The sequence below is a fragment of the Rhinolophus ferrumequinum genome, chromosome 13 (assembly GCF_004115265.2).
Source record: "Rhinolophus ferrumequinum isolate MPI-CBG mRhiFer1 chromosome 13, mRhiFer1_v1.p, whole genome shotgun sequence".
NCBI classification, from domain to species: Eukaryota; Metazoa; Chordata; class Mammalia; order Chiroptera; family Rhinolophidae; genus Rhinolophus; species Rhinolophus ferrumequinum.
The window spans coordinates 20,232,773-20,259,730 of NC_046296.1; the positions used below are offsets into that span (position 1 = coordinate 20,232,773).

General features: G+C 50.9%; 1 protein-coding gene across 1 annotated transcript; it reads right to left on the minus strand.

The window, feature by feature from the left end:
- Positions 1-893: 893 nt before the first annotated feature.
- On the minus strand, positions 894-25,969 carry ATP6V1B1 (ATPase H+ transporting V1 subunit B1). The gene is made up of 14 exons (XM_033124936.1): positions 25,767-25,969; positions 18,629-18,684; positions 9,137-9,235; positions 8,872-8,965; positions 8,199-8,276; positions 7,130-7,269; positions 6,087-6,188; positions 5,369-5,466; positions 4,199-4,322; positions 3,885-4,035; positions 3,555-3,637; positions 2,661-2,765; positions 2,332-2,461; positions 894-2,241 (listed from the first exon to the last, which is right to left on the minus strand). Exons 1-14 carry the CDS (start codon positions 25,882-25,884, stop codon positions 2,078-2,080), a joined length of 1,542 nt encoding a protein of 513 aa, XP_032980827.1. The 5' UTR covers positions 25,885-25,969; the 3' UTR covers positions 894-2,077.
- Positions 25,970-26,958: the final 989 nt, after the last annotated feature.

A 26,958-nucleotide genomic window follows, 5' to 3' on the forward strand; every position in this document is an offset into this window, starting at 1 on the left:
GGGGGCGCAGCCCACCATCCCTTGCGGGAGTCCAACCGGCAACCTCGTGGTTGAGAGGACGCGCTCCAACCAACTGAGCCATCCGGGAGCTCAGCGGCAGCTCAGGTCAAGGTGCCGTGCTCAATCTTAGTTGCAGGGGGCAGAACCCATCATCCCTTGCGGGAGTCGAGGAATTGAACCGACAGCCTTGTAGTTGAGAGCCCACTGGCCTATGTGGGAATCAAACCAGCAGCCTTTGGCGTTAGGAGCATGGAGCTCTAACCGCCTGAGCCACTGGGCCGGCCCCGGTATCACCCCTTCTTAATTGAAAATGGGCAAAGAATCTGAATAGACATTTCTCCAAAGAAGATATACATATGGCCAATAAACACACGATAAGAAACTCACATTAATCATAAGGGAAAAGCAAATCAAAACCACACATCATTTCACACCCAGTAGGATACTCAAAAAGACAGATGAGTGTTGTCGATGATGTGGAGAAATTGGAACCCTCATATACTACAGGGGGGAATGTAAAATGGTGTAGCCACTTTGGAAGTGGATTTGCGGTCTGGTAGTTTCTCAAAGATTACAGATAAAGCCATAATCTGATGCCCAGTCATTTTGCTCCTGGGTATATACCCAAGAGAAATGAAAATATATGCCCCCACAAAAATTTGTACATGAGTTTTCATAGCAGTATTATTCATAACGGCCTAGAAGTGGAAACAGCATGTCCCTAGACTGGTAAGTGGATAAACAAAAGGTATATCCATGCTATGGAATATTATTTGGCAATAAAAAGAAATGAAGTACTGATACATGCTACAATGTGGATGAACTTTGAAAATATTATGGGAAGTGAAAGAAGCCAGACGCAAAAGACCACATATTGTATGATCCCATTTATTTATATGAAATGTTCAGAATAGGCAAAGCTATGGAGATTGAAAGTAGATTAATGGTTGCCCAGGGCTGGGGAAAGGGCAGACAAGGGATTGGACGGGTGATGGCTAGCAGTGCAGTTTCTTTTTGAAAATCTAAAAATTGATTGTGGTGACAGTTGCACAACTTTGAATATACAAAGTTGTTGAATTATACAATTATAAGTAGGTAAATTGTACGGTATGTGAATTACATATCAATAAAACTTATTAAATAAACAACTCTGTGCCTTGTGGACACCCAAAAGCTTTCCCCCAAATGGCAGTGAATTATTATGGGGATGGAACTTTATTCTTAGGGCCTCCTTTGGTGTCAGCTCTTGATCCAAGAATTCTGGCTGGTTTCACAGCACATTGACCCAGAAATGGAACTCAGCCCTTTGCTGAAGTTCCATCCTTTCAACCAGCCCTGACTCTTAGGAAGAATTCATGACCTCATAGCTGATAGGGCAGAGGAGACAGGAGGGATGACATTAAAGAAGGACAGGGAGCTTTCAAAGCAAAATCCAGATCCTGGTTTTTAGGATGCTCTTCACCCGTTTTCTTTAACCGGAAGGGTTTTCTCCTCACCATTTCACACCACCTCTACGTCCCCCAGGCTCTCTCCCCAGCAACTCTCCTCCCTCCTCTCTGGAGCTGGTCAGAGTCAGACACATCTTTTGTCATGGAGATTGTCCTTTCCATGGTCCCTGAGCACATGTTCCACCTAAGAAATTTATCAACATATTTCTTAACAAAGACAAATAACTCCCAAAGAGGAATTCTGTTGTCAGCTGTTAAGACGCTAATGTGGCTTCTTTTCTTTTTTTAAGTGGAGAGAATAGTTTAATGAACTCATGTACCCATCACCCCCAGCTTTGCCAATCATTTTCACATAAGATGAACGTCTTCATCTCACTTACTTCTTATTTGGGGAGCTTTTAAAATAAAAATACAAATGCTCCTATAAGAACAAGACATAGAATACAGGTTTAACAATATGTTCTTTCCCAGTGCCAGGAAGTCAGGGAGAGGGATAGAGCGGGGGCTGAGCGTGGGCGCAGAGGCGATTGGTTCAGGTGTGGGATCATGGAGGGTACGGAGGGCTGCGTGAACCGATGCCGAAGGCAGGGAACCCAGGACCCTGCTTCCGGGCCACGCTGCAGGCGGGGCTAGAACGCAGTGTCAATCGCGGTGTCCTGTGACGCCCCCTCGCGGGAGTAGAACTCATCCATCACGTTCTGCGGGATGCGCTTCAGCATCTCCTTGGGGAAGATGCGCAACAGCTTCCAGCCCAGGTCCAGCGACTCAAACACTGAGCGGTTCTCGTAAGGGCCTAGGGACAGAGCAGGAATGTGAGGGGTGTGTGTATGTGTGTCTGTCGGGGTAAAGGGGTTACTGCCTGAACACCCCCAAAGCGCCTCACCCTGGTTAATGAAATTCTTCTCAAACTTCTGCAGGAATTCCAGGTAAAGCAGGTCCTCCGAAGTGAGCGCCTCCTCCCCCACCACTGCCTTCATGGCCTGCACGTCTTTCCCGATGGCATAGCAGGCGTACTGGGGGAGGGGGTACAGAGGGTGGGCGGTCACCACAGGTTTATCACCTGAACCCAATGGCCCTCAATCGGGCTGTGCTGGGAGGACCACTTTTGGAAGAGGGGTTTTGCCAGGAGAAAAGCCCGTGGTCCTGATAGGGCTCCCACCTCCAGCATCTGAAACCACCTTCCTCGCCAGGCCCTGGGCCTGCTGCTCTTACCAGCTGGTTGGAGACATCTCCATGGTCCTTTCTGGTCATGCCCTCCCCAATGGCAGACTTCATCAGCCGTGACAGGGAAGGGAGCACGTTGATAGGTGGGTAGATCTGGGGAAGCAGAAGGGGTGGCAGGAGGCACGCGATGAACATTCCTTTCCTTCCAACCCTGCTTCTTTCCCCTCCCCCGTGGTTCTCACGGTCCTCCTGCTACAGAGAAATGGGTTACACCCGGCTCCTTTACCTCCCATCGATTCTAGGGCTCGGGTGTGTGTGTATCTACATGTGTGCTCCCAGACAGGAGGGAGGAGCGGGACATGACACCACATTAATTAACGAAAGGCTCGCTGCTTCGAAACTTTTGATTGTTCGGACAACACCAGGGTGAAGCTTAAGTTAATAGCTACAAAGAAAGGACCAGCTGAGCGAAGAGGGAAAACTCATAGGGGTTGCTTTTCACCCCAGATGGGACAGACACATTTTCTAACCCATTAGCATGCTATTAACCATCTATGTGTGTCAGTTACCCATAGATTTCTGTTCGCCAAAGCAAGTTACTGGAAAGAGGAGATGGTAATTCTTTAGTACCTACTATGGGCTAGATGCTTTCTGTAGGCCAACTTATTTTATCCTCCAAAAAGCAACTGTGTGATAAGTATCATTCCCATTTTATAGGAGAGGAAACCTAGGCTCAGAGAGATGAGATTATTTTCTGAAGTTCTCATAACCAGGTAGGCTTGATTCCATCCAGACCTGTCTTCTGTCTGTGAGCCACACAGTCTTCCTGGGGGGTTATCTCCTGTTTGGGATATCTTCCTGCCTGGCCCCTCCTAATTCACGGAGAGATGAAGCACAGGGGGTGGTGGAGAGAGCAGAGAGTGGGTGGGGAGGGGACAGCACCTGTCGGTTATGAAGCTGTCTGTCCACGTAGATCTGTCCCTCTGTGATGAAGCCCGTCAGGTCTGGGATTGGGTGGGTGATATCTACAAGGAAACGCACTGGCCTCAGTGTAGTTGGGGCCCAGGTCTCCACCCACTCAGGGTCATGGGGGTGCTCTGCCCCTCATGGGAGTGATAGGAATGGATGGGGACAAGGAAAGGACAGTGTCTACCCTGCAGGAGGAACACAGCTACTGCACATCTATGCAAGGAAGCACGGGCCCTTTACATGTCCGGGTGGGAAGGGAGGGCGGGCGGCCTGCGGAGGGTCGTGGGCAGCGAGGAGCCTCACCATCATTGGGCATAGTGAGGATGGGGATCTGAGTGATGGATCCCCCCCGGCCCGACACGCGGCCCGCCCGCTCGTAGATGGTGGCCAGGTCTGTGTACATGTATCCAGGGAATCCTCGGCGCCCGGGCACCTCCTCTCTGGCCGCTGAGACCTGTAGTATCCGTGGGCATTGGTATAAGAAGGGGGGTGACGGGCTGAGAGAAGGAAGAGTGAGTGGGAAGTTCAGTGACTGAGAAACAGAAGCAAGCCTGGGTGGGCACATTCTGGGATGCAGGGGCTGGGATGAAACTGTCACCCCTTCCCAGCCACCTCACCTCTCGCAAAGCCTCTGCGTAGGAACTCATGTCAGTCAGAATGACCAGCACGTGCTTCTCGCACTGGTAGGCTAGGAATTCAGCCGCGGTCAGTGCCAGGCGCGGGGTGATGATCCGCTCAATCCTGGAGGTACAGCCGCTAGTTAGAGAGCCTGGAGGCCCAGGCCTGTGCTCCTTGTAGCCCCATTGCTGAGGGGAAAGCTGGGACTGCACACAGCAGCAGAGGCGTGGCTACCATAAGCCCCCGCTCCTGGCCCCCAGGTCAGGCCTGTGCTTCCTGGGGATGGGCACTCAGCCAGGTCCAACACTCCCCTGTCCTGTGGTTCAAGGTAGGAAAAGGGGCAGAGGTAGGAAAAGGGGCAGGCGGAGAGTTAGGGGAGAGCGGGACAGCTGATGAGGATGACAGGGGCCCATCTCCGTGGCCTGAAGGTGAGGGACTCTGGCATATCAGCGGGAGGCAGGTCAGCGCTTCTGCTCTAGCGCCCTTTTTCTTGGGGCACCTGCCCTTGGGTCAGCTGGAGCACCCGCACTCTGTTTCCTCAGGATTCTTTCCTTGCGGCTCCTCTCACTGCTCCTGAGTACACTTAGGGTACACAGTGCATACACTTGCCTGCCCTGGCCGCCCCCTTCCACTGTGAGCACCCCTGGGTCCCTGGCTCTGTGCCTGGGGGTCTCTCCTTTGGTGATGTCATTGCAGCCTCCAGAATTCTATTACTTAGTTTTTGGAGTATTCTTAGTACCCAGCACAGTTTATTAGAATTATTTTTCTTTCCATCCACTTGACCCCCAGATTTAAACTCACAGTTTCTAAACTTTTAAAATAGCAGCTTTTCTAAACGAAGGATTTAGGTACATATCTCTGTAGTGGTGACCATGGAAGTGACTGAAGGATGAAGAGCCCTGACTCGGGACGGGTTCGATGCAAGTTGTGGGAAAAGCAGAGGGACCGCAGGGGGCAGACAGGGTCCTGGTCCTGCTCCTTCTGTCTCTTCGTGAGCTATCCTTACCCATCACCAGCCTCAGTTTCCCCATCTGCACAACAAGGGATGGTTCTCCCAGCCCTGGCCCATGGCTGTAGTTCTGGAAACCCCTGAGCCGTGGTACTCTGAGTCTTGGAATAGGACAAGGCCTGCTGTTTGAGGACAGTACACGTGTGAGGGGAGGACTCACGTGGGGTCATTGGCCAAGTTCAGGAAAAGGCAGACATTCCCCATAGCACCATTCTGCTCAAAGTCAGACTTGAAGAACCTGGCTGTCTCCATGTTCACCTGGACACACAACAGGGAGGGCTGGAGGCAGGGTCCTGTGACTCGAGGACACGGGCCCAGGCCCATCCTATCTCTTCTCAGTAAAGCCTACCCACCAACTGTCTAACAGTCACTGGGGGGGAAGGTGCCGTGGTCCCTGGGGTGGTCCCGGGACCTAAGAGGGCAGGGCCGGCGTGCTGCCCAGTCCTGGGTAGGGTCTCATCATCCCCCCAGAGAGGTTCCGACATCCCCAGGTTGAGCTCTGCTCCTCCCTTCGCCAGCTGTTTCCTGTTACCTCCCTGTTCCCACCTTGGGACCTGTGTGGGAGCGCTGGTCTCCCCCTCCCCAAGCTGTCTTGTCTCCTCAAATTCCCTAGTTTCCCCTCCTCCAGGTCACCCTGCGCCCATCTTTAGATGCCATGGCCTTTGGGTGCCTTGAGGGACACACTGCGCTAGTCACTGAGCCCGCTGCATCCCGTCAGTCACGCTCTTACCTCTCCCACCAGACAGGCCCGCACTCTGACAGCTTCTCAAGGAGAAGGATTGTGCCTCCCCCATCAGATCGGGCCGTGCCAGGACAAAGGAAACAAGGCTGCCTACCCACAGCTTCCAGAACTTGCCAATCTGCCCAGCCACTCTTACCCCCATGGCTGCAAAGACGATGGCAAAATTGTCGTCGTGATAATCCAGCACAGCCTTGGACTTCTTCACCAGCCCAGCCTGGCGGCAGATCTGGGCGGCAATCTGGAGTGGAGGGGGTTAGGGGGAAGGACGTCAGAGCCTTCCCCACTGAGCGTTGAAGAGGATGGACGGGCAATTGCCAGTACATCCTCCTGCCAGGGCCTTCTGTAGGAGGGACCCACAAAGGCGAAAGGGCAACCTCAGGTCCTACAGCCTTTCTGAGGGGAGGGGCTGCCCTGTTCTGGCACCACTGAGGGCCTAGGTGCCTGTTATGAAAAGCAGACAGAATAACAGCTCCAAAGAGCAACAGCCTCGACGCAGGTTTGGGGCAGCTTGGCCCTTCGGAATCCCTTCCCCTCCCCTCCGACTGCTGGGGTTTATCTTGGCACAGAATTGTCCCAAGCCGACAGCGCATGGAGTTCCCGTAACCCAGATTAGGATGCGTGTGTGTAGGGTAGAGGGCGTTTATGGTTTATGCCATCTGATCACTCACACCATTTTGAGGTGAGCTGGGTCACATCCGGGAGTGGTTGGGTGGGTGAGTAGGGGGTCAGGGGAGGAGCATCTAGAAACATTGTCACACCAGCTGCTTTGAGAGGAACTGTTCACTCCAGGTGGCAGGGGTGGGGCAAGGAACCTTAACAGGGAGACCTCAGATGGCTGTGGGGCTGGCATCAGAGGCGTTGGCTCTGGGCAGCGAGTCAAGACCAATACAAGGACCAGTGGGTAGCGCTGTCAGCCCAGCTCAGCAGACTGTCAACACGGGGGCCACGCGTGGGCCCTCTCATGAGCCAGTGAGCGCCCCACTCACTCAGGCAGCGGCCTGAAGATCTGCTGGGGGACAATGAGGGCGTCCTGAGCTGCCAGAGGACAACTGCCCGTCTGGATTGTTGGTCGCTCCAGCTGGGTTGGCCCCTGCCTACTCGGCACAGGAAGCCCCTCTCGGCCCCGCCTCCGCTCTGCCCCCGGCCCACAGATGTGCCGCAGGCTCCTGTAGGTCTCACCTCGTTGTGGGGGAGCCCGGCTGCTGAGAAGATAGGAATCTTCTGACCACGGGCAATGCTGTTCATGACGTCAATGGGAGAGACGCCGGTCTGGATCATCTCCTCCGGGTAGATGCGGTCGTAGGGGTTGATGGGCTGGCCTGGGGGAGGGCAAGTGGACGCATGCTCCAGGGGGTGGGTGCTTCCCGCCCTCCCCCACCCTCTCCCTGACTCCAGAGCAGCCCTGCGAACAGAATTCTCTGCGCTGATGGAAATGGGCTCTAACGCCATCCAATATGGTGGCCCTAGCCACATGTGGCTGTTGAGCACGTGAACTGTGGTTTGGAAATGAAGTTTGATTTCATTTGAATGAATTTGTGTGTAAACAGCCGTATGTCCAGCGCCCCCTTGGACAGCGTTGCCCTGGAGCATTGGAAGCGGCAGGGGCGGGCGCTCAGGCTGAGCGCCCCCCCCCCCCCCCCCCCCCGTCGGGGCCAGCACCCTCCTCAAGACCTGCAGGTGCAGTGCAGGTTTGGAGGACTGAGGTGATCGGAGCCCTCCCGTGCTCTACCTCCAAATGGCTGTGTGGGCTTGAGTTAGCCGTGAACCTCCCTGGGCCTCCATCACGTCCTCAGAAAACTGACGGTGGGGTTAGAAGGCTCAAGATGGCCTCCCATTGAAAGGGGTGAGAGGCTGGGAGGGGCTGTGTCTGCTTCTGAAAGCCACCCCAACTAGCTCTCAGGGGCGGGGACAGAGAACTGGAAGGCAAGAGAGCGGTGCTCCTGGGGCACGCATGGGACAATGCCACAACGATGATGGCACTGTACAGGACATGGAGTGCTGATGGCAGTATTTCAGCCTCTGTGGCTCTCTGGGGACAGAGAGGCCTTTGCTGCTCTCATATCACACCTGACCTGCTGTTGTCTGACCATCCTTGGAGATGTGTCTTAGAGGTGAGCCCTGGCCTATTACCCTGACCTGTGTCTGGCGCAGAACTTCCAAGGGCAAGGTGGTACAGATGATGACTGGGGGTGGGGAAGGTCGTGGGGGACTGGATCCCTAAAGCCACCCAGAGCCCCTGGTCACTTACCATTGATATCCAGGAAATCCTCTGCCATGACCACTGGCCCCTTATCAATGGGTTTGCCAGAACCATTGAAAACCCGACCTGGGGGTGGGCGGGGGTGGGCAGGGGTGTTGGAAGATGCCCAGGGCCAGCCCTGGGGCTCTCACCCCCCACATGTGGGGGCTCTCACCCCCCACACCACTACCAGCTCCCACCTGCCCCCCACATCCCAAATGCCCCATGTCCCCTTCCTCCTCATCCCTCAGTTACCTCCAGGGAGCTGGCTATGGTGACTTTCTCCTTGGGGGTCTCCCTTCTGCCCCTGAAAAACTTTATAGGCAAGGCCTTGGCCCAGGACAGCTACTCTAATTGGGTGATTTGGGAGCTAAAAAGAGGAGAGGGCCAGGTATGGTAGATCTTGGGGGGAAATTAGGGAATGTGCAGTCCATTTCAGCCTGACCGCAGATGGATGGCTACCCCCTGTGCCTTCCTCATTTATTGAACCCCTGCTGTATGTCAAGCCCTGAGCTGGGGCTGGGGGTCAAAGAGAGAAGAGATCACCCCTGAACTCAAAGAGATCACAGGGGAGGCAGATGTGTGAACAGGCAATAACGATTCAGGGTGCTCGGCGCTTGGTCAGAGAAGCTGGCTGGCGGGACAGAGGAGCACCCCACGCTGTCCCACCCCCACAGCTCACCCAGCATGTCCTCTGACACTGGAATCCGTAGGATGTCCCCTGTGAATTCGCAGGTGGTCTTCTGGGCATCAATCCCAGAGGTCCCTTCAAAAACCTATGGGACAAGAGAATGAGATTCCTCACTCTCTCATTTGTGCCCAGCTCTGGGCAAGGTGATCTTGGGGAAATAGGACATTTCCTGCCTTTGGAGTTTATAAGATAATGTGGGACGTTGGTGGGTGTTTCCATTTGTTCAACCAGCCACCATCTCATTGACTCCCCTTACCTGAACAATTGCCTTGGTCCCAGTCACCTCAAGCACTTGCCCAGCCCTCTGCGTCCCATCAGGCAGGGTGAAGTTGACGATCTCAGCATACTGGGCAAACTGGCAGGAGGGGAGAGCAGCCCAGGCGACAGTGAGATCAGAGGTGAAGTCCTGGTCCCCCCCAACCCAACTCCTGGATCCAATCTCAAGTTTCAATCTCCCCTCTTGTGCTCAGACACTCTTAGAAATAAACTTCAGGGGATAAGAAGTGGGAAGTTTGGATCTTTTTCGGGAGGCAGTATACCTGAATGGGTAGGAGCACCAACTTGTTGGAAGACCAGGGTTAACATGGAAGCTCTGATGCTTAGATGTTGTGAGACCTTTGGAAGTTATGTAATGTCTGAGCCTTTGTTTTCTCATCTTTAAAATAGGGATAATAATAATAATACCTACACTTCACAGGGCTGCTGTGGGGAGAAAGTAAGATAATAGATGTAAAGTCATTAGCTAGTGCCTGGCACCTTGTAACAGCTCAATAAAGTGCAGCAGCTGTTATGGTTGTTTAGGTCTCTTGGATGGCACCGTCGTTTCTGCCCGAGGATAGATGGTGAACACACTGTGCACACTCCAGGTACCGTGTTTCCTCAAAAATAATACCTACCCCGAAAATAAGCGCCAGTTAAGATCATTAGCCAGACGGACGCATTTAGTACATTATGACGATGTTCCATAAGATGCTATATATTGTTGTACATGAAATAAATATAGATTGTAGATGGTCGTACATGAAAAAGTGAGACATCCCCCGAAAATATGCCCTGATGCGTCTTTTGGAGCAAAAATTAATATAAGACCTGGTCTTATTTTTGGGGAAACATGGTATCAGGATCCCAATCTTTACCCACATCTAGGGGAGGCTACGAGCCAGGCCAGGCGAGCTGGGCTGGCACAGCAGACCCTCCACACTGACACTGGTCCTCAGCTCTCATCCGAACCTAGAGACCGAAGTCATATTCCATCTTCCCAGGGGAAATACTGGAGAAAATGCTTAGCATAGTCTAGGCTCCCTCACCTTGCTTCCCTGGTTGTTGATTTACTTCAGAGAGGAAGTCGTACTTTTAATCCAACAGAAATAAATGGCAAAAAGATGACACCCTTCCCCACAGTGTTCCCAATATTCTGGGGAATCAAAGTACTTGTCTAAATTACTCCTTGGGCATCAGAGAAAATCAAAACTGGAAGGACAAATGAAATAGGAAAGAATGAAGGGGCATCATCTCATGCTATGACTATGACCTATAGAACACATCAAGTTGTACCATGTTTTCTGACTATAATCAAAGTAAGGTAGAAATCAATTAAAAAAAAGAAAAACTTCATGCATCAGGACATCTAAAAGTATTCTAAATATAGAACTCATAATAATTAGAAAACATTTGGTACTAAACAATAATGAAAAACTATATGTCAACATATATGTGATGCATGTAGAGCTTTACATTAGAAAAGGAAAAAGGTCAGGGAAGCTTAAAAGTATGCAATTGAGATGTCTTAAGAAAGAAGCTTAAAAATATGCTTCTATCACCATTGTTACTTAATTTTGCTTTGGAAATTTTCATTTATACAATAAGACAAAAAAAAGAAATTAAAAACTATATCAATAAGCATAAATGGAGAATGTCTTATTAAAAAAAAAAGGTGGTGACAGGAGGAGACTGTAGTCTTCAAAAATGTCAAAGAAAGACTACGGAAAAACAAACAGTACTAAAACTCCAAGAAAGAAGAAGATATAATAAAAGGGCAGAAATCTTTAACACAGAAAACAAATATATAATAGAGAAGATCAACAAAGCCAAATTGGTTCTTTGAAAAGCCTAATAAAATAGACAAATCTCTGGCAACATTGGTTAAAAAAGAGAAAATGCATGAATAAATAATTGTTGGAATAAAAGTGTCAAATCTAGCTGTGCTAATAGTACTTAAAAATATATTAAAAGGAATTATGAGTAACTTTTTAAACAATTTTATTGGTGAATATTGGGGAACAGTGTGTTTTTCCAGAGCCCATCAGCTCCAAATCGTTGTCCTTCAATCTAGTTGTGGAGGGTGCAGCTCAACTCCAAGTCCAGTCGCCATTTTCAATCTTTAGTTGCAGGGGGCACAGCCCACCATCCCATGCGGGAATCGAACCGGCAACCCTGTTGTTAAGATCTCATGCTCTAATCAACTGAGCCATCCGGCCACCCATGAATAACTTTATGCAATATATTTCACAACTTAGATGAAATGAATAAAGTCCTAGCAGAATACAACTCAAACCAAAACCAATTAAAAACAAAGTAAAAACCAGAATATTCCTATAATCCTTAACATTTTGGATAGTTTAAAGTCTTTCCACAAAGAAAACACTAGTCTCAGTAGTTTTACCAGTGAGTTCTAACAATCAAGGAACAACTAGTTTGAAATTTACTTAAGCTGTTCAAAAGACTGGAAGAAAAGGGACGATCTTTAACTCATTTTATGAGGCAAGCATGACCTTGATACAAAAATAAGACAATTTAATTATTGGAAAATTATAGGCAATCTCACTCATGAACATAGATACAAAACATTCTAAACAAAACTTTTAGCAAACCAAATTCAGCAATGTATAAAAAATGCCAAGTTACAAACAAACCAAACAATAAAAGAAAAAAAATTTAAAAAACAAAAAATGAAGTTACACACACACACACACACACACACACACACAAATAAAAATAATAAAGACCAAATTGAGATTATTCCAGGAATTCAAGTTTAGTTTAATATTAGAAAATCTATTCATGTAATAATATCCTTATTAGTGGATTAAAGGATTAAAAAATCTGTGATCATCTGAAAAAATTTTAGAAAAAGTTAAAAAAAAGATAATAAGAGATAAAAAATAAAAGTTAAAAAAAAATCAGTGGTGATGGGAGGAGACTGTAGTCTTCAAAAATGTCAAAGAAAGGCTATGGAAATGTTCCAGATTTAGGAGGCTAAACAGACATGATGATTAAATGTAATAGCTGGCCCTCAGTTATGTCCTATCCTGGAGAGGAGAAAAAGCTATAAAGGACTTTATTGAGTCAGCTGATAATAAATAGTAGATTAGATAAATGTGCCATTGTAAATTTCTGAAGTTGATAACTCTACTGTGGTTATGTAAAAGAATATCCTTATTCTTTGTAAATACACACTGGGGTATTCAAGGATAACCTATCAAAAGATCTAGAAAAAAATTATGCATACACTCAAGGGCAAATGATAGGACAAATGGGATAAAATATTGACAATTGGGTATATGGCTGTTCCTTGAACTAATTTTATTTTTGCAACTTTTTATAAATTTGAAATTGTTTTGAAATAAAAAGCAAAATTAAAGTAGGCCAACAGAAAAAGAGACATAATTCCCTTGACTTGCAGATGACAGTGTATATGTAGAAAAACCCAAGAGGCTCTAGTTAAAACAAAACAAGTAAAAACAAAACAGGAGTAATAAGAGGATTTGGATATGTATATATATATTTCAATCTCCTTTTTTCTATGCCAGCAATAAACAGAAAGGGGAAACGCAGAAAAACATTCTACCAACAATAGGGCCAAAACCCATTAAATATTTGGAAATACATTTACCAAGAAAGGTACAAGAAAACAATAAAATCTTACTGAAGGACATGAAACAAACTCTGAACCAATGGAGAACAATATTGTTTTCCAAGACAGAATGACTTACTATCATAAAAATATAAATCCTTTCAAAAGTATATAAATTAAATGTATTCCCAATGGATTATTGTTTCTTCTGGAACTTAATAAAAATCTTAAAATTCATATAAATGTCTGAGAATATCCAAAAACAGTTATAGAAAAGATCAGAAATGGAGGACTTGCCTTATCAGATAGTAAAACACGTTCTGAAACTACTGAAGTCAAGAGCTAAGTGTCGGTCTGGGGCAGACAAATGGATAAGTGAGACAGACGATAGAGTCCAGCGACAGAAGCCAGGTTTTCAGGGACTGTTACAGCACAAATGTGGCATATTATTAGTTCACAGGGAAAAGAAAGAATTGATTGAATAAACAGTGCTAACATAACTCAGTATCTACTTAGAAGACGCCTACATCAGTAACACAAATACATTCCAGGCATATAAAGATTTTAAATATAAAGCTAAAACAAGCGAACAAAAATCCTAGAAGAGCTTTCCTTCTTTCCTTTCTTCCTGAATAATCCAGTTAAAAGCCGGAGAAGAGAGAAGTTTTTAAGCAAGACGAAAACTCCAGAAGCCATACATGAAAACATAGAAAGTTTTGATTATAATTGAAATATCTATATGGCAAAGACACCACACACAAATGTGAACAATAAACAAAGCGTTCCCACAACTCAATCTGTACACCTCAAGGAAGATTTCACCAAGGAGGGAGTGAAATCTAAACAGGTGAAAAGATGCTCAACTCCCCGAGTCATCAGAGAAATGCACACAAAAGCAAGGCTGTACTGATTTTCATCTATTTGACAGATAAAATTACAAGAGAACATGTTCAGGGCTGGCAAGGGTGTTGAGAAGTGGGTCCTCTCTTCAAGGTTGGTAGGAATGTGAATTACCCCAACCTTGCTGGGATAAGCAATCTTGCTCCAAACTCTCAATATCTATTTGAAAATAAATACACACATTGAACCAGCAATTCCATTTGGGGGCATCTATCCTATAGCAATAAAAGCATCCGTATAAAAAATATATTATATTGCTGTACTATTTGGACAGCAAAGCCTGGAAACATGCTGAATGTCTATCAATAGTGGAACCATGGGATAAGTCACAGTAAATCCATACTATTGTCTCCTACGTGCTATCAAAAAGAACGAGTTAAATGTGTATCTACTGGATATGTTTTAAGAGACTAATCACCCGTGTAAACCTCTGACCCGTGTTGTGGGGACAGAGGCCAGGAGTGCAGTTTCCAGGCTCTCGCCCTCACGTGGAAAGGTGCTCACTCCGGTAGTAAATGGCCATCAATTGTGATTGGATGGCCATCAGCTGTGGCTAGTTGGCCGTCCGCTGTAACCAACTAGCCACAGCTGGTTGGCCTCACCATGTCCTGTGTTCTTATGCGGGGAGCGGGACCAGAGACCCTGCATGACACGTGTATATTCGCTCATATACAGCAGGATCTTTACATTGCTTATCTCAATATGTTAGGGGCAGATAGTTCGCTTTATGTATCTTTTCTTTGTTTCATTAATTCCAAAGGAGCATTTTTAGAAAATCAAAATGTAATAACAATTTAGGACATGTTAAAGTACAGTGCAAGTGGTTACTCAGCATCATTACTGTCATTATATCGCCAGCTCTCCACAAACTAGTGACCTTAATGGACAGGGAGTCGGGGGGTGGGGGGGATGGCTCAGTTTTCCAGCTGGAGTGTGACCAGCGTGGAGCCCACTCCCCCAGGGCACACCTGCTGGGGTTAAACCTAAGACAGGAGGGCTTGCAGCTGACGGTCACTGAGGGAAGCTTTGGCTTGACCCCCCCTCCTCGTCCTGTGAAGAGGATGCCAGGAAGGTGACCTAGGTCTCCTAATCACCCCGCAGACCCTGGGGAGTAGGGGTTCTGGGGGAGGGGCTTGGCCCAAGAAGAATGCTCTGAGGTCGGCCTAGAGGCTAATGCCCAGCGCTCTTTGGCTTCACAACCACAAGAGGGAGCCCAAGAGCAAGGATGGCGGGGTCTGGGAAACAAGTTAAACAAGAAGAGTACTGGCTCCTTTCCCTCTGCCTCTCTGCCTGGGCCTCCCTATCTGAAAGTGCCTGTCACGCGGGGTGTCACGCGGGCTCTCTGGTCCCGCTCCCCACATAAGAACGCAGGATATGGTGAGGCCAAAGAGGAACACCACGGAGCCACAGATAGGAGAGTCATACTACTATATTCTCGCTGGCAGCTGGGTTGGAGACACAGGGAGCAAACATCTGCCAGTACCCCAACAAGGGGTCTTCCTGCACCCCAGTCTCGTTCCGCCATCCACGCTTGTTAACCCCACTTGCTAGCAGCAATCTGCCCTCCGCTTCTCTGCCAACCAACCTCACTTGCTAACTGCAATCCCTGTTTGCTAGCTCAGCCACGGCAGTTATATCAGCAGCTAATTGGCTCACTGGTTACAACCGATGGCCAACTAGTCACGCTGATGACCATCTACTACCCGAGCCAGCACTTTTCCACGTGAGGCCAAGAGCCTGGAAGCTGTTCTCTGGGACTCTGTCCCCACAGTGCCACTGGCCTTATTGTCTGCGGAGCTGATGGTGGGCTGCTAACCTCAGGAGGAAAATTGCTGGACAGAGCACAGGCCATAGTGGGCCCAAAAGAAATCAGACAATGAGCCCAATAAAAACAAGGCAGCAGGGTATTATAAAGCAATCCTTTTTATGTGGGTTTTTGTGGGTGAAGGAGAGGAAGAGAGTGGAGAGGAGATGGTGCACTGTGTCTCGCTGGTGGCTGGGTTGGAGACACAGGAAGCAGGAGCCACACAATTCTCAACCCTCACTGCGCCGCTTGCAGGCTCAGCCACCATCTCCTTGCTAGCCCCCATTTTCTGCTAGCGTAGCCACAGCAGTTATATTACTGGCCAATGGCTCACTGGTTACAGCTGACAGCTAACTATCCACAGCTGATGGCCATCCAATCAGTTTTACCCAAAGGAGCCCTGTTTCCCAGCCACAATACTGAGCAAGCCTGATTATCTCAGCTCTCACGGTTGGTTACTAAGAGCATTGCAGGGAATGGGGATGGTACAGTGCGACCCATCTTCTCTGCTGGAGATGCAACTGAGTTCTCAACCAGCAAGGGGTCAGGCACAGGCAAGCTGCTGTACTCGGAGGACCGGGAAGTTCTAAGCAACTCTGGCAAGACTTTGTAGCTCAGAAAATCAGATGAAACTGTGGAAACTACCCCCAGAAAAATGCACAGTCGCATGAATACACAATACACACCTTCAAAGATTTGTATACAATTTCAAGGCCCTTATTTCCTGGGCTAAGAACCTCTGACTTGTACAAATTTCTTCCCCCAAATATTTTTCCATTTAAGAAGGATGGAAGCAGGAAGCATAACTGCCTGCGTGATTCAATGCGGGCAGAAGGTGGCGCTGTAGTGGAGGAATCGGGGCATTTTGTCCTAGCAATTTTAGAACACGGGAAAGGGGTGGGGGCAGCGGAGAGCAATGCATAAAGGTGTCTTCTGAACTTATGGGACTATATATATATTACTGATTCCTTTCCTTCCCTCTGCAAGCCCAGGGTTCTTTGGCTGTCTCCATCACCCATTTATTCTGTTCTGCTAGAGTTCCAGATGCATCCAATAATCACAGAACCATAGGTCTGGGGATCTATCTTCAGTTTCCTAGTCCCGCCCCATTTGACAGTTCAGAAAATGGGTGTCTGCTTAGCTTCTGATTCTTCATACAGCACTGGGTCCTATACAGACGAACAGGTATGTAGGGAGTGTGGTGGAGGTGGGCAAGGGGCCAGGAGTTGGCACTATCTGTCTAATCAGGCATTTCTGCATGCCGGGTGGAGCTATTGCTAACTGTTCTCAAAGGAGAATAATACTATGACATTTATCTGATTTGATCCTCATAATAATCCTATGATAATTTAATAGATGAGGAAACTGGGATTTACAATCCTGTATAGATGGTTCTGCCACTTCAGGGAACATTTGATCACCCAGAGGGCTTTAAAAACAGACTTCGGTGTCCTACACCCAGAGTTTCCGATTCTGTCAGTCTGGGGTGGAGCCCAAGAAGCTGTATTTCTAACAAGTTCCCAGGGGGTGCTGATGTTGCTGACCTAGAATTGACAGGTAGCTAGGAGGGGTGGGTGGGTGGGGGACTGGGAATAAAATTCCAGAAGCCTGAGTCAGACCACCTGCACACACACACACAACTGCTCCACCACGCTTCCTCCCGGGCGTCCCCAACACTAGTGGGTCAAACAGTAATGTCCACATGAACATGGAATCTGTTTTCCAGAAATCGGTGGGTCTTATTTCTTTAATACAGTTGGCAGGTCCATGGTTTTGACAGGTCCATATTTAGTCATACTAACATTTATTCATTCATTCAGCTCATTCATTTACTCACCCTTCCTTTGAACACACGAAGAACCTCCAATGGGCTGGAGGTTTAGTGAAAGTGCCACGTGGGGCTCTGGGAGCTCAGGATTAATAAAACACCATCCATGTCCAATAGGAGGGCACAGTGTGGGGGGGGAGGGGGCAGGGAGGAGACATGTGGCCAGGTGGTGACCAAATGTCTCAATAGATGCAGCCAACAAGGCAGTACAAAGTTGAGAAGAAGGACAGGCTCAGTGACCAGGGGGCTGGGAGGGGCTTCCAGGAGAAGGTTTGCTCTCACCTAGTGCCGGGGATGAGTCGGACAGAGGGCATGGGGAAATGGTAGACAGGAGGCAGAGGGAAAAGTATGTGCAAAGGCCCTGAGACATCAAGTGGCAGCTCCATGCAGAGACAGTATGGTTTTCCAAGTGGCAAGGGAGAGTGATGAGACATGCGAGTGGAAAGGTAGGCAGAGCCTTATGGAGCATAGAGCCTGTAAGATGAGGACACTGGGCGCCCTAAGTGAGTTTGAGTTGGGGACTGAAGGTGTCAGGACTATATGGCTGCAGAGTCGAGGGTGGCAGGGTGCCAGGCCAGGGGTCCAGAGGCCGTGGCCATAATAAGGCATTGGTGGGGTAGGGGACTGCTGACAGCACATGTGCACTGACAGATGGCGCAGCGAGGAAGGGAGGAGTCAAGGGTGGCAAGGAGTCAAGGTTTCCAGTTTGTTTAGCTGGGGCGTGGGGTGGGCGATGGGGGTACATGTCGTTGGTGGAGGTAGCAGAATAGCAGAGTAATCGTATACATTTGCAGGGCTCTTTATGCCTCAAGAAGCCCCAACCCCGGGGCTCAAAATACTGCCAGTGTCTGCATGGCCCTGCAGTTCCCCAGGGGACACAAAGTAGCCCCAATCCCATTTCCTTCCATGAGGTCCACTTCACTTCTCACACACTGGTTCCCAGGATGAGATATTCCAGAGGCCTCAAGCTCTGGAGAAAAGTTAGCTGGCAGTCATCTTCCTCCTCCTCCTCTTCCTTTTAAAAGAAGAGCCATGAGAGTGGCATTTGGGAGAGTCCAGCCTTATGAGAAAGTTAGACACTCCATTCTACAGATGGAGAAAGAAGCATAATAGCCCAGATGTCCCAGCTCATTGGTGGAGAAGGAGGTCTCCCAAGGCCCAAAGTGGGAGGTGCGCTGAAAAGGCAGGAAGTCAGCTGGGAGGGAGATCTGGGGGTGGGTGACAGGATTAGAAAGAATAGGGTAGACCCATGGGAGCCATCTAGACAATTTAGAAGAAATCCTGCAAATCATGCAAATCCTGCACAGGAGCTGGGGGGCCCTGGGATTTTGCTTTGGTGTCTAGAAAGAGGAAGAAGCCTTACCTTGACCTGGTCCAGCACCACCAGGGGCCCATTGACACTGCACACAGTCCTGTAGGCTGGGAAAAGGGTGGGTGGGTGAGGGTCTCACACCCAGATACCCAGACACACACACACACACACACACACACACACACACACACACACACACACACACACGGGGTGTCCTCTGCCTTCCCTTCTGTTCAGTTCCCTCCCTCTAAGCACCACCTCCACCCCTCCTCAGCCTGGGTTGTCAGGGTCATTAGCTGTGACAGGGCCAGCCACCATTGCTGTAAGGGTCATGCCCCTGCCCGCAGGGCCCCCGCTGCCTCGGACACCTGCAGGAGACTGGGGGAGGGCCAGGGCAAGGGCAGACGCCCCTCAGAGTCCTCCCTCCCTCAGCCATGCAGAAGCCTTTCTCATCCCTGAGGCAGCTTTCCCTCCGGCCTCAGCCCCCAACTTACCCATTCCGTCCTCTCTGACCCCCAGTGTTTCCCAACAGCTCCTGGCCCCCAGCTGTGGCTTAGAACTGTCCTCCCCTGCCCCTCGCCAGCACCACACTCCTCTTCATCACCCCACACCCACTGAACACTTTGGGGAACGTGTGCAGGCATTAGTGAGAAAAACCAGCCAGCACCTCTGCTGTGCCATGAGGCTCCCAGGCTCCCGAGGACCCAGTGGGTGCTCCTGGGGGCGGGGAGAAAGTGACAAGGAAGGAGGAGGCAGCAGAATGTCTCTGTCCTAACGGCTGCTGAGCTGAGACCCACAAGCAGGGAAATGAGCTCCACTTACAGGGAGCGATTGGGTTAGACATCAGGAAATACTTCCTGATTCCAGTGTTGGGGCCGCACAGAGGAAGCCATGGACTGGCAGACAGGAAGCCTATTTTGGTTTCCTTAGGGGCTGGCTGAGGGACCCTGGAACCCTCTCTTGCTTATAACCCTGGGATACCGTAGTCCTTCCCTGGGGTCCTGAGATAAAGGAAGTTGGCAAAGCAGAATGGGCCGGGTATCTGTGAGGTCGCTGGGTCACTCACAGGCTGGAAGGACCTCACAGGGGACAATAGTCCAAAGGGGCCCAGAAGGGTGAAAAGCCTGGCCCAGGGTCACACAGCATGCTTGTGGCAGAGCAGCGGCCAGGACCCCACTCTTTGGCCTTCTCATCAGACCACATTGGCTCCCAGCCACTTGCCCTCTGTTTCTAGGCCAGCCTGGTGCCAAGCCACCCCACGCCAAGGGAAACTAAACACTCCTTGCGTACACCCTTCCGAGTCTAGGGCTCAATGATCAGATTCCTTATTTTTCTTGAACATAAGTTTCTTTCACTGAGACTTGGGCTAGCAGATCATTGCATAGATAATTGCAAGGCTTTTCTGAGCTTAAACACTGGAAAACCTAAGAACAGGCGGAGGGCAGCAGAAGATAAATTCTTCTTGGGCTTGGGCCTGGCGCGGGGATTCCATTACTTTCCTACCCTCAAAGTATCGACCTACTGAACTACCCTCTCCTCTTTTCCCATGGAGGGGGTGTCGCACCTTCAATCTCAGGCCAGCTCCTCTCGGTACCAGGGACCAGGCCCTGGAGCTGACTGCTCTCTGGAGTGAAGGGCCAGCACCGCTCTCTCTCTGTGGTCTCCCCATCCAGCAAGCTCTGGCATCTCCCATCTTAAAAACACTCCCTCCGCCCCAGTCCTTCTCCAGGTACTGCCTTCACAGTCCAGTTTCTCACAAGCATGGCTCTCTTGCTTTCTTCCCTTCTACCTTCCACCACCCCTTGCCCTTTCCTGCCTCCTCTCTTGGCCACCTCTGGCCTGCAGATTGCTAAATGCAAAGGGACCAGAGCCTGAATGCACTGTCCCCCTGCAGCTCCTGGGAGGCCCTGCACACCCCTCCCGCCACCTCTGACTGCTCCTCAGCCTACGTGGAGGAACTTTGAATGTTGGAGGGACTCAAGGATGGCACCGGGCACCTGACCCTCGATGGTTACTTTTCTTCTTTCCCTCCTCCCTTCCTTTCTTCAAGCATATGTTTCGGATGCCCTCTAGGTACTAGACTATGTAAATAAAGGTGGCAAATAAACAGGGAGCCTATAGTTAAGAAGAGGGGATAAAGATAAATCAATTTAACTACGAACTGCAGTAGGTGCCATGAAGGGAAGGCAGAGACCAGACTGGGTGCTCACGAGGAAGCACCTTACAGGAAGGGCCATCTGAGCTGAGACTTCAAGGTCAGGTGGAGTTCATCAGCCAGCGCCCAGAGAGCCTGGCCAAGGGCCCATCTGGCAGAGGTGAGACAGACGGAAGGGCAGTTTGGCTGGCATGTGCAGGCTCATTTCCTGGGTGCAGGAGGACGTATCAGCTTCATGAGAGCAGGGGTGTCTGCAGTGATCACTGCTTAGTCCCCACCTCTTAGAAGAGTGTGGGTGTATGCTAGACACACTGAATATTCATTGGATGATTTATGAAAGGTGTTACTTGATCCCACCAACTCATCCCCATATTTCCCACGTCAGAACCCAGGTGTATTCCCCTCCTGCCACCTTCCCAGACTCAAACCAGATGAGGGTCCTGTCCTCCAGCCCGAGAGCTTGTTCCCTTGGCCCCTGCCACGCCTGTGCAGACATATGGTGGAAAGGATGAGAGAAAGGGTGCACAGAGCTAAGGGGGACATAGGAAGACACCACGGAGGGGGGCAGGTCAGAGGCTGCGGCATCACCCTCCACACCAATCAGCCACACACTCCCCCTCCGGCCGACCTGGCTTTTTGATGAAATTCTCTGGATTGCTAGAACTGTGTGAAGCAAAGTGGAGCAGGTAAGCCCAGCTGAAGGAGGAGGAAATGGATCCTGAGAACATGGGAATAAGCATGGGGGTGGGGAAACGGCTACATTTTAAAAAGCCCCAGAGGATCTGACATCTTGCTGGCCCTGTAGAGAAAACAGCAGACTAGCCAAAAGGGCTGAGATGGCAGAAGAAAGATACAGGGTGGCTGGGTCTCACAGGGGGGCATGGGTGTGAGACGGAGAGCCCCCCCTCCCCAGGTCCAGGGATCCCCAGGGAACCATTTCTAGTTCTGCTTGGGAGACAAGTCTTTCAGCTTCCTCACTGCGTTAACAGGGGGCTTTCCCCACTTCACAGCTTCTGTCTCATGAAATCCCCGTTAACCCTGACATCCAACAACTCTACTTTGGGAGCTGGGGCACCCAAGGAGTCGGGGAGAGTGGTGATGGTGGTGGGCACAAAGAAGGTATCTGGACCTGTCCCCCACCCCAGCCCCCAGGAAGGAGGGGCTGGCCCGATGCGGGAGGTGGAAGGGCTGGGGCAAAGTGCTTGCCTGCAGCAGAACCAGGCACTGGGCTGCCAGGCTGTTCTATGCCTCTCCCAGCCAAGCCCACGTAGGTGACCAGCACGAGGTCTCTAAGTCCCCCATGTATCTCTCGCACCAGCCTGGTCTATACGTCGCCTTCCCAGGCTTCCGGAAGGTACAGTGCCTGGCTCTAGGTAGACTTCATAAATAGTTGTTGACTGAATACATTGCTCCATAGCCTGGCCCTTCGATGCAGATAATCATTTATGTGGCTCTTTTGGTTCAGCATCTGGCTCTTCACATCCTTCAAGGCCGTGCGCTTGACTAACTACTGCAGCCCACTGGGCCCTCTCCCCTCTGAAGCCTCGCAGGGCTCCAGGCTGGTACCCTAGGGGGCATCCTGTTCTCCAGCTTATCTGTTCCTTAGCAACACAGACTGTGTCTCTCCCCTCAGACTAGTGTGTCCCCCCAGCAAACTAGGCTCTATCTTTTGTGAGACGCTGCCTGGTTTGGACACAGCCAATGTGGTAGCTGAGCAACAAGGGTGTCCTTGATTGGAAGCCAGACCTTTTGTTTGTACCCACCCCCAACTCTGTCCGTTGAGTCCATTGCATGGAGTGGCAAACTGAGGCCCGGAAAGTCAGCCGATTTCTCCTGGGGCACACCACAAATCAGGACAGTATCCTGTGGCACTCAAGGAAATGGCTACTACCTTAGCCCTGGGACACACCCTTGACCCTGCAGAGGTGAAGGGTGGGGGTAGTGCTGAGGCAGGGTGCTGAACCAGAAGCCCTCTGAGGGGCCCTTCCTCAATAGGCCTTCCTGAGACTTTTCAGACTCTCCCTCCAGCTGCTCTTCCCACCCCCTCTCCATTGTCTTAGCTGACACTTCGGGTTGCACTTTGGGCTGTAGGCTGGTGGAGCCCCTCCCTGCCCCTGTGTCCCCACCGCCTTCCTGGTCAAAGACTCAGCAGGGGCTCTGGCGGCCCACTAATTAGGGCGGCCCAGCCACACCTGCAGCGTCCTGGGAGCGGGCTGAGGCAGGCGCGTCCATGCGTGAGGCCAGGGTGGGGGCAAGGCCGGGGCAACAGGTCCCTCACCTCCTCCCTGATCCCGCTGAAGGGATTAGGGGAGCGGGGGAGGGTTTGGAAGCCAAGGGTTCTTAGAAATCAGCCCAAGACCCAGCCGGTGGAACTTTCTGAGGCAGCCAGCGGTGTGGCACTCAAACCCCTGTGCGATCCGACCTGACTCCATCCCTCCAGCCAGACTGCCAGCCTGTCCAGCCTAACTTTTGCTCATGCATGTGTACTGCACCCCTAACCCTGTCAGCCTAGCAACTTCTGCCCCACATGACCAGCTCCACGCCACCTCCTCCCCTTGGAGAACAGCTCCAGCTCTGAGGGAGGCAAAGGGGCCCCTTTTTTCCTGGGGTGGATATTGCCGAGGTTCACTCCCCATCATGATTCTATCCCACTCCCTCCTCTCTGGCCCATTCCCTCCCCACTGCAGTGCCTCAGGCCGGTTTAATCCACCTCCTCCTCCAGGAAGCCTTCTCCTGGCCCAGGGAGCCCTGGGGCTGGGAGCTAGCGGCCCTTCTCCTAGGCTCTTTCGGTCACTACACAAAGTTCTGCTTGGAAGTGCTTAGAGATCCCAGTAGGAGGCCAGGCTTGGGGAGGAGGGCAGAGAGGGACACAGAAGTCCTGCCTCCCGCTTGAGGGCAGCAGCTCTGGATTTTGCACCTGTTGGTGCCCTCTGCACCACGGGGAGAAAACCCCTCAGGCACCTGAGGAGGAAAGAGGGGAAACTTGGTGAAAGCTGCAGGTGTGGAAGCACACTGAGGAATCCAGCTTGGGGGTGGGAGGGTGTCAGGGCTGGACTGGGGCTGGCCCCTGGGAGGAAAAGCAAAGGTGGTGGCCTTTGTCATTGCAGTAACATCTTTAATACAGCCACGGAGCCCATGCGCCGAAGGGGCCCCCCCTGCGCTCACCCTTGTGTCTGGGTCAGCTGTTGTGTGTGAACCCATTCATCTGGGGGAGGGGGGCCATGTGCAGCAACACACTTGCAAACTTGGTGGTGCTGCCACCCCTGAGTTCCAGCCTGGGACAAACCTGGAGTGTGTGACCCAGGACTTGTTGACTATAAATAAGGGACTGGCTGGGAAGGAACCGGATGGAGGGGGCTGTGGGGTGAGCTTGCACCCTGCGGGGTTCCTGGGGGGGCACATTCCAGGTAGAAGGAAAGCAAAGCAGGTAGTTCCGGACCGCAGAGCCCACGCTGCACTGAGGACCTTGGGAGCTCTCCTGTTCCCCCAGGGAAGAGGGGTGATGGGGGAGGAGCCGGCAGGGGCAGGGGCAGAGTCACACGGGATGGACAAGAGTCAGCCAGTTCTGTTCAGGTCTCCAGGCCCGGGCTCTGGACCCAAGGGGGACACAGACTGCATATTTCTGGGCCTTGGTGACTCCCGCTTTGCCCCAGGGGTGAATCTGGGCCTCCATCTTCTCTGTACCTCCACAGGGCAGGGCCCGCAGGGCCACCTTGATCAATCTGACACCACACCTCTGGGTTTCTCCTTCGCTGGAATGTGCTCCACCCCTCAGTGTCTGCTTGGGCCTCAGGAGGTGCCATATACTCTGTGGGCTCCTCTTGGAGGGCAGACCCAGCTCTCAGCTACCCTCTCAGGCCATTCCTCCTCCCCCCATGGGACTGTGTGACTGCAGAGGGAGTGAGGGAGACTGTGCTAGGCCAGCTTCTCCCCATTCACACCCTGTTAGGAGCCGCTGGGTCTGCTTAGCTAGTGCTGGCCAGGCCGGTTTACTCCAGTGAGCTGCGCTGTCTGAGAATTCTAGAATTCGCCAGGCCAGGGACAGTGACCTTGAACAAGGAGAGATGGCAGGGGTAGAGGGCTCCCTTTGGTGGGAGAGGGCTCCGTTTGGTGGGCCTTACCGGGTTCTCTGCCCCAGACATTTGGATTTGGCCCACCCCTGCAGGACAGGTACTCAAACCACCCCTGGAGGCCCCCTCCGAAGCTTACAAGGGTGCACTCCAGCACACACACCTCTATACCTGGAGGCCAGCCACTCACTCTGCCTCTGACCTTACACACACAGACATGTGACATCACCTGACTACACACTCACCATATTCTCCCCATGAGCATGCACGCTTGAGCACACACACACGCACACACACACATGCAAACACATACACTCTTACCCTGAGTGTATAAGCGTGCACACAGCCACGTTTCCTCACTCTGATCATATACACTCAAGCTGTCACACATATATGCATACATATCCTCACCCAAGTGCAAGAGGGAGCACACACACAGCCAGGTACATGCCTTCCCCTGGTTATACACAGACACCTTCCCCCAGAACACACACACGAGACCTGACACGACACACACAGTGTCACGTATTGTATTTCCCCATTTTGAGAATGCACACAAACTCTGTCCTGCCACACATCCCCCAAGATCATCCATTTCCTCATGCTGAGTGTTCTGGTTTACACACGCACATACCCTGAGTACACATTCAGACACACACACTCTCAGGGGCAGCTGGGAGCTCTCTCTGGGCTTGGGGTCTCAGTGCAGGATCAGAGTGATGGCAGGAAATTTCCTGCAACTACTCCGCTGCCCTCTCCCCTGGGGTAGCCTGGGCTGGGGGACCCCATCTCTCCTCCTGCAGAGGTGGCCCCTTATCCAGGCCACCTACAGCATCACTGCACTGGACCAAAAGCCCTACAGATCTCCTCAGGTCTCTGATCTTCCTCTTTCCTTGAGGCTAAAAAGCAGCACCTGAGGACACAGCAGCCCACCCCAGCCTCACCCATTGGGGGTCGTACTCACTGACACGGGGGTGGGTGATGTAGTTTCGGGTGACTGCCTGCATGTGCTCGCGGGCTGTGCCCATGTCGCAGCCACTGCTGGGGAGCCCCCCAAGTCTACTGTCTACCTTCGTGGCCATGGTGAAGTATCAGGCGGGGAGCAGAGAGCCTGAGCCTGCTGAGGCAGGTCCAACACTCCAGGCCCAGCTGGAGCTGGAGCAAGCTCACCAGCCTGCCCCTGCGGCCACCCCTCCCCTCTTCCCTTCTCTCCTCCCCCTAGCTGAGTGTAAACAGGGAAACCTGGTTTCCTGGAGCTCTTCCAGACCTGAGAGGTGCCCTAGGCCATCTGGAACAGGAGGATGGGGGATGGGAGGGGCAGAAGGGTCGGCAGGCTTCCCTCTGTTCTTGGTTGTTCCTCTGCCCCCAATCTGCAGCCAGTGTGAACTCAGTTCCTCCCCCTGCAACTTCAGGTGCTCTCACAGCCCCATGCCCCTTACCACATCTCTTCCTGGTCTCCCCCGTCCCCATTCCCTGGTTTCTGGCAGGCTGCCCTCTCCTCAGATCTTCTCTCCTCACTGTCCCCACAACCTGCTCTCACACTGCACCCCTTGCCCTGACCATACCAGGGTACTTCTTCCCCTGCATGATTCCATCATCATCTTTTTTTGAACATCTATAGAGGATCATTCCTGGGCCAGCTTCAGTGCCACCTCCTACAGGAAGTCTACCCTGGATCCTCCAGCATTCTGGATTCACCACACATCAGATCTCTTTCCTGTGTCATGCCTTTGAAGGAGACCAAAGTTTTGCCACTCTAACTCTGCCTTTTGGGATATTGATTTTAAGCTGGTTATTAAGAAACAAAAGACTTAGAACCTTTTACCCTCCCCCCTTTCCTGCGTAAGAGATCAGATGGAAAAAAACTGCTTCAGGAAGGGAACCTTAGCATAATCACCTTAGCCATTAGACAGGAAAGCTCCAAGCAGGAGCCCCACCCACCCCATTGTTTTTTGAGTTGCGTAGCAAAAATTTACCTGCAAATCGCCCCTTTTTACTTTGAAAATCCAAGTCCCGCCTCTTCTCCTTTGTCCAAAATGACATACATATCAATTTTTTTCCTGTCTTTGGAATATTCATGCTTATATGAATTCCCCGTACTTACATGTCAAAATTTGATTTTCTCCTGTTAATCTGTATGTTAATTTGATTGTTAG

Coding starts and splice junctions, on each gene's coding strand:
- ATP6V1B1 (XM_033124936.1), bottom strand. CDS start 25,884: ATGGCCACGAAGGTAGACAGTAGACTTGGGGGGCTCCCCAGCAGTGGC. Junction 18,685..25,766: donor CATCACCCACCCCCGTGTCA/GTGAGTACGACC, acceptor CCCTTTTCCCAG/CCTACAGGACTGTGTGCAGT. Junction 8,966..9,136: donor GGACCAAGGCAATTGTTCAG/GTAAGGGGAGTC, acceptor CTTGTCCCATAG/GTTTTTGAAGGGACCTCTGG.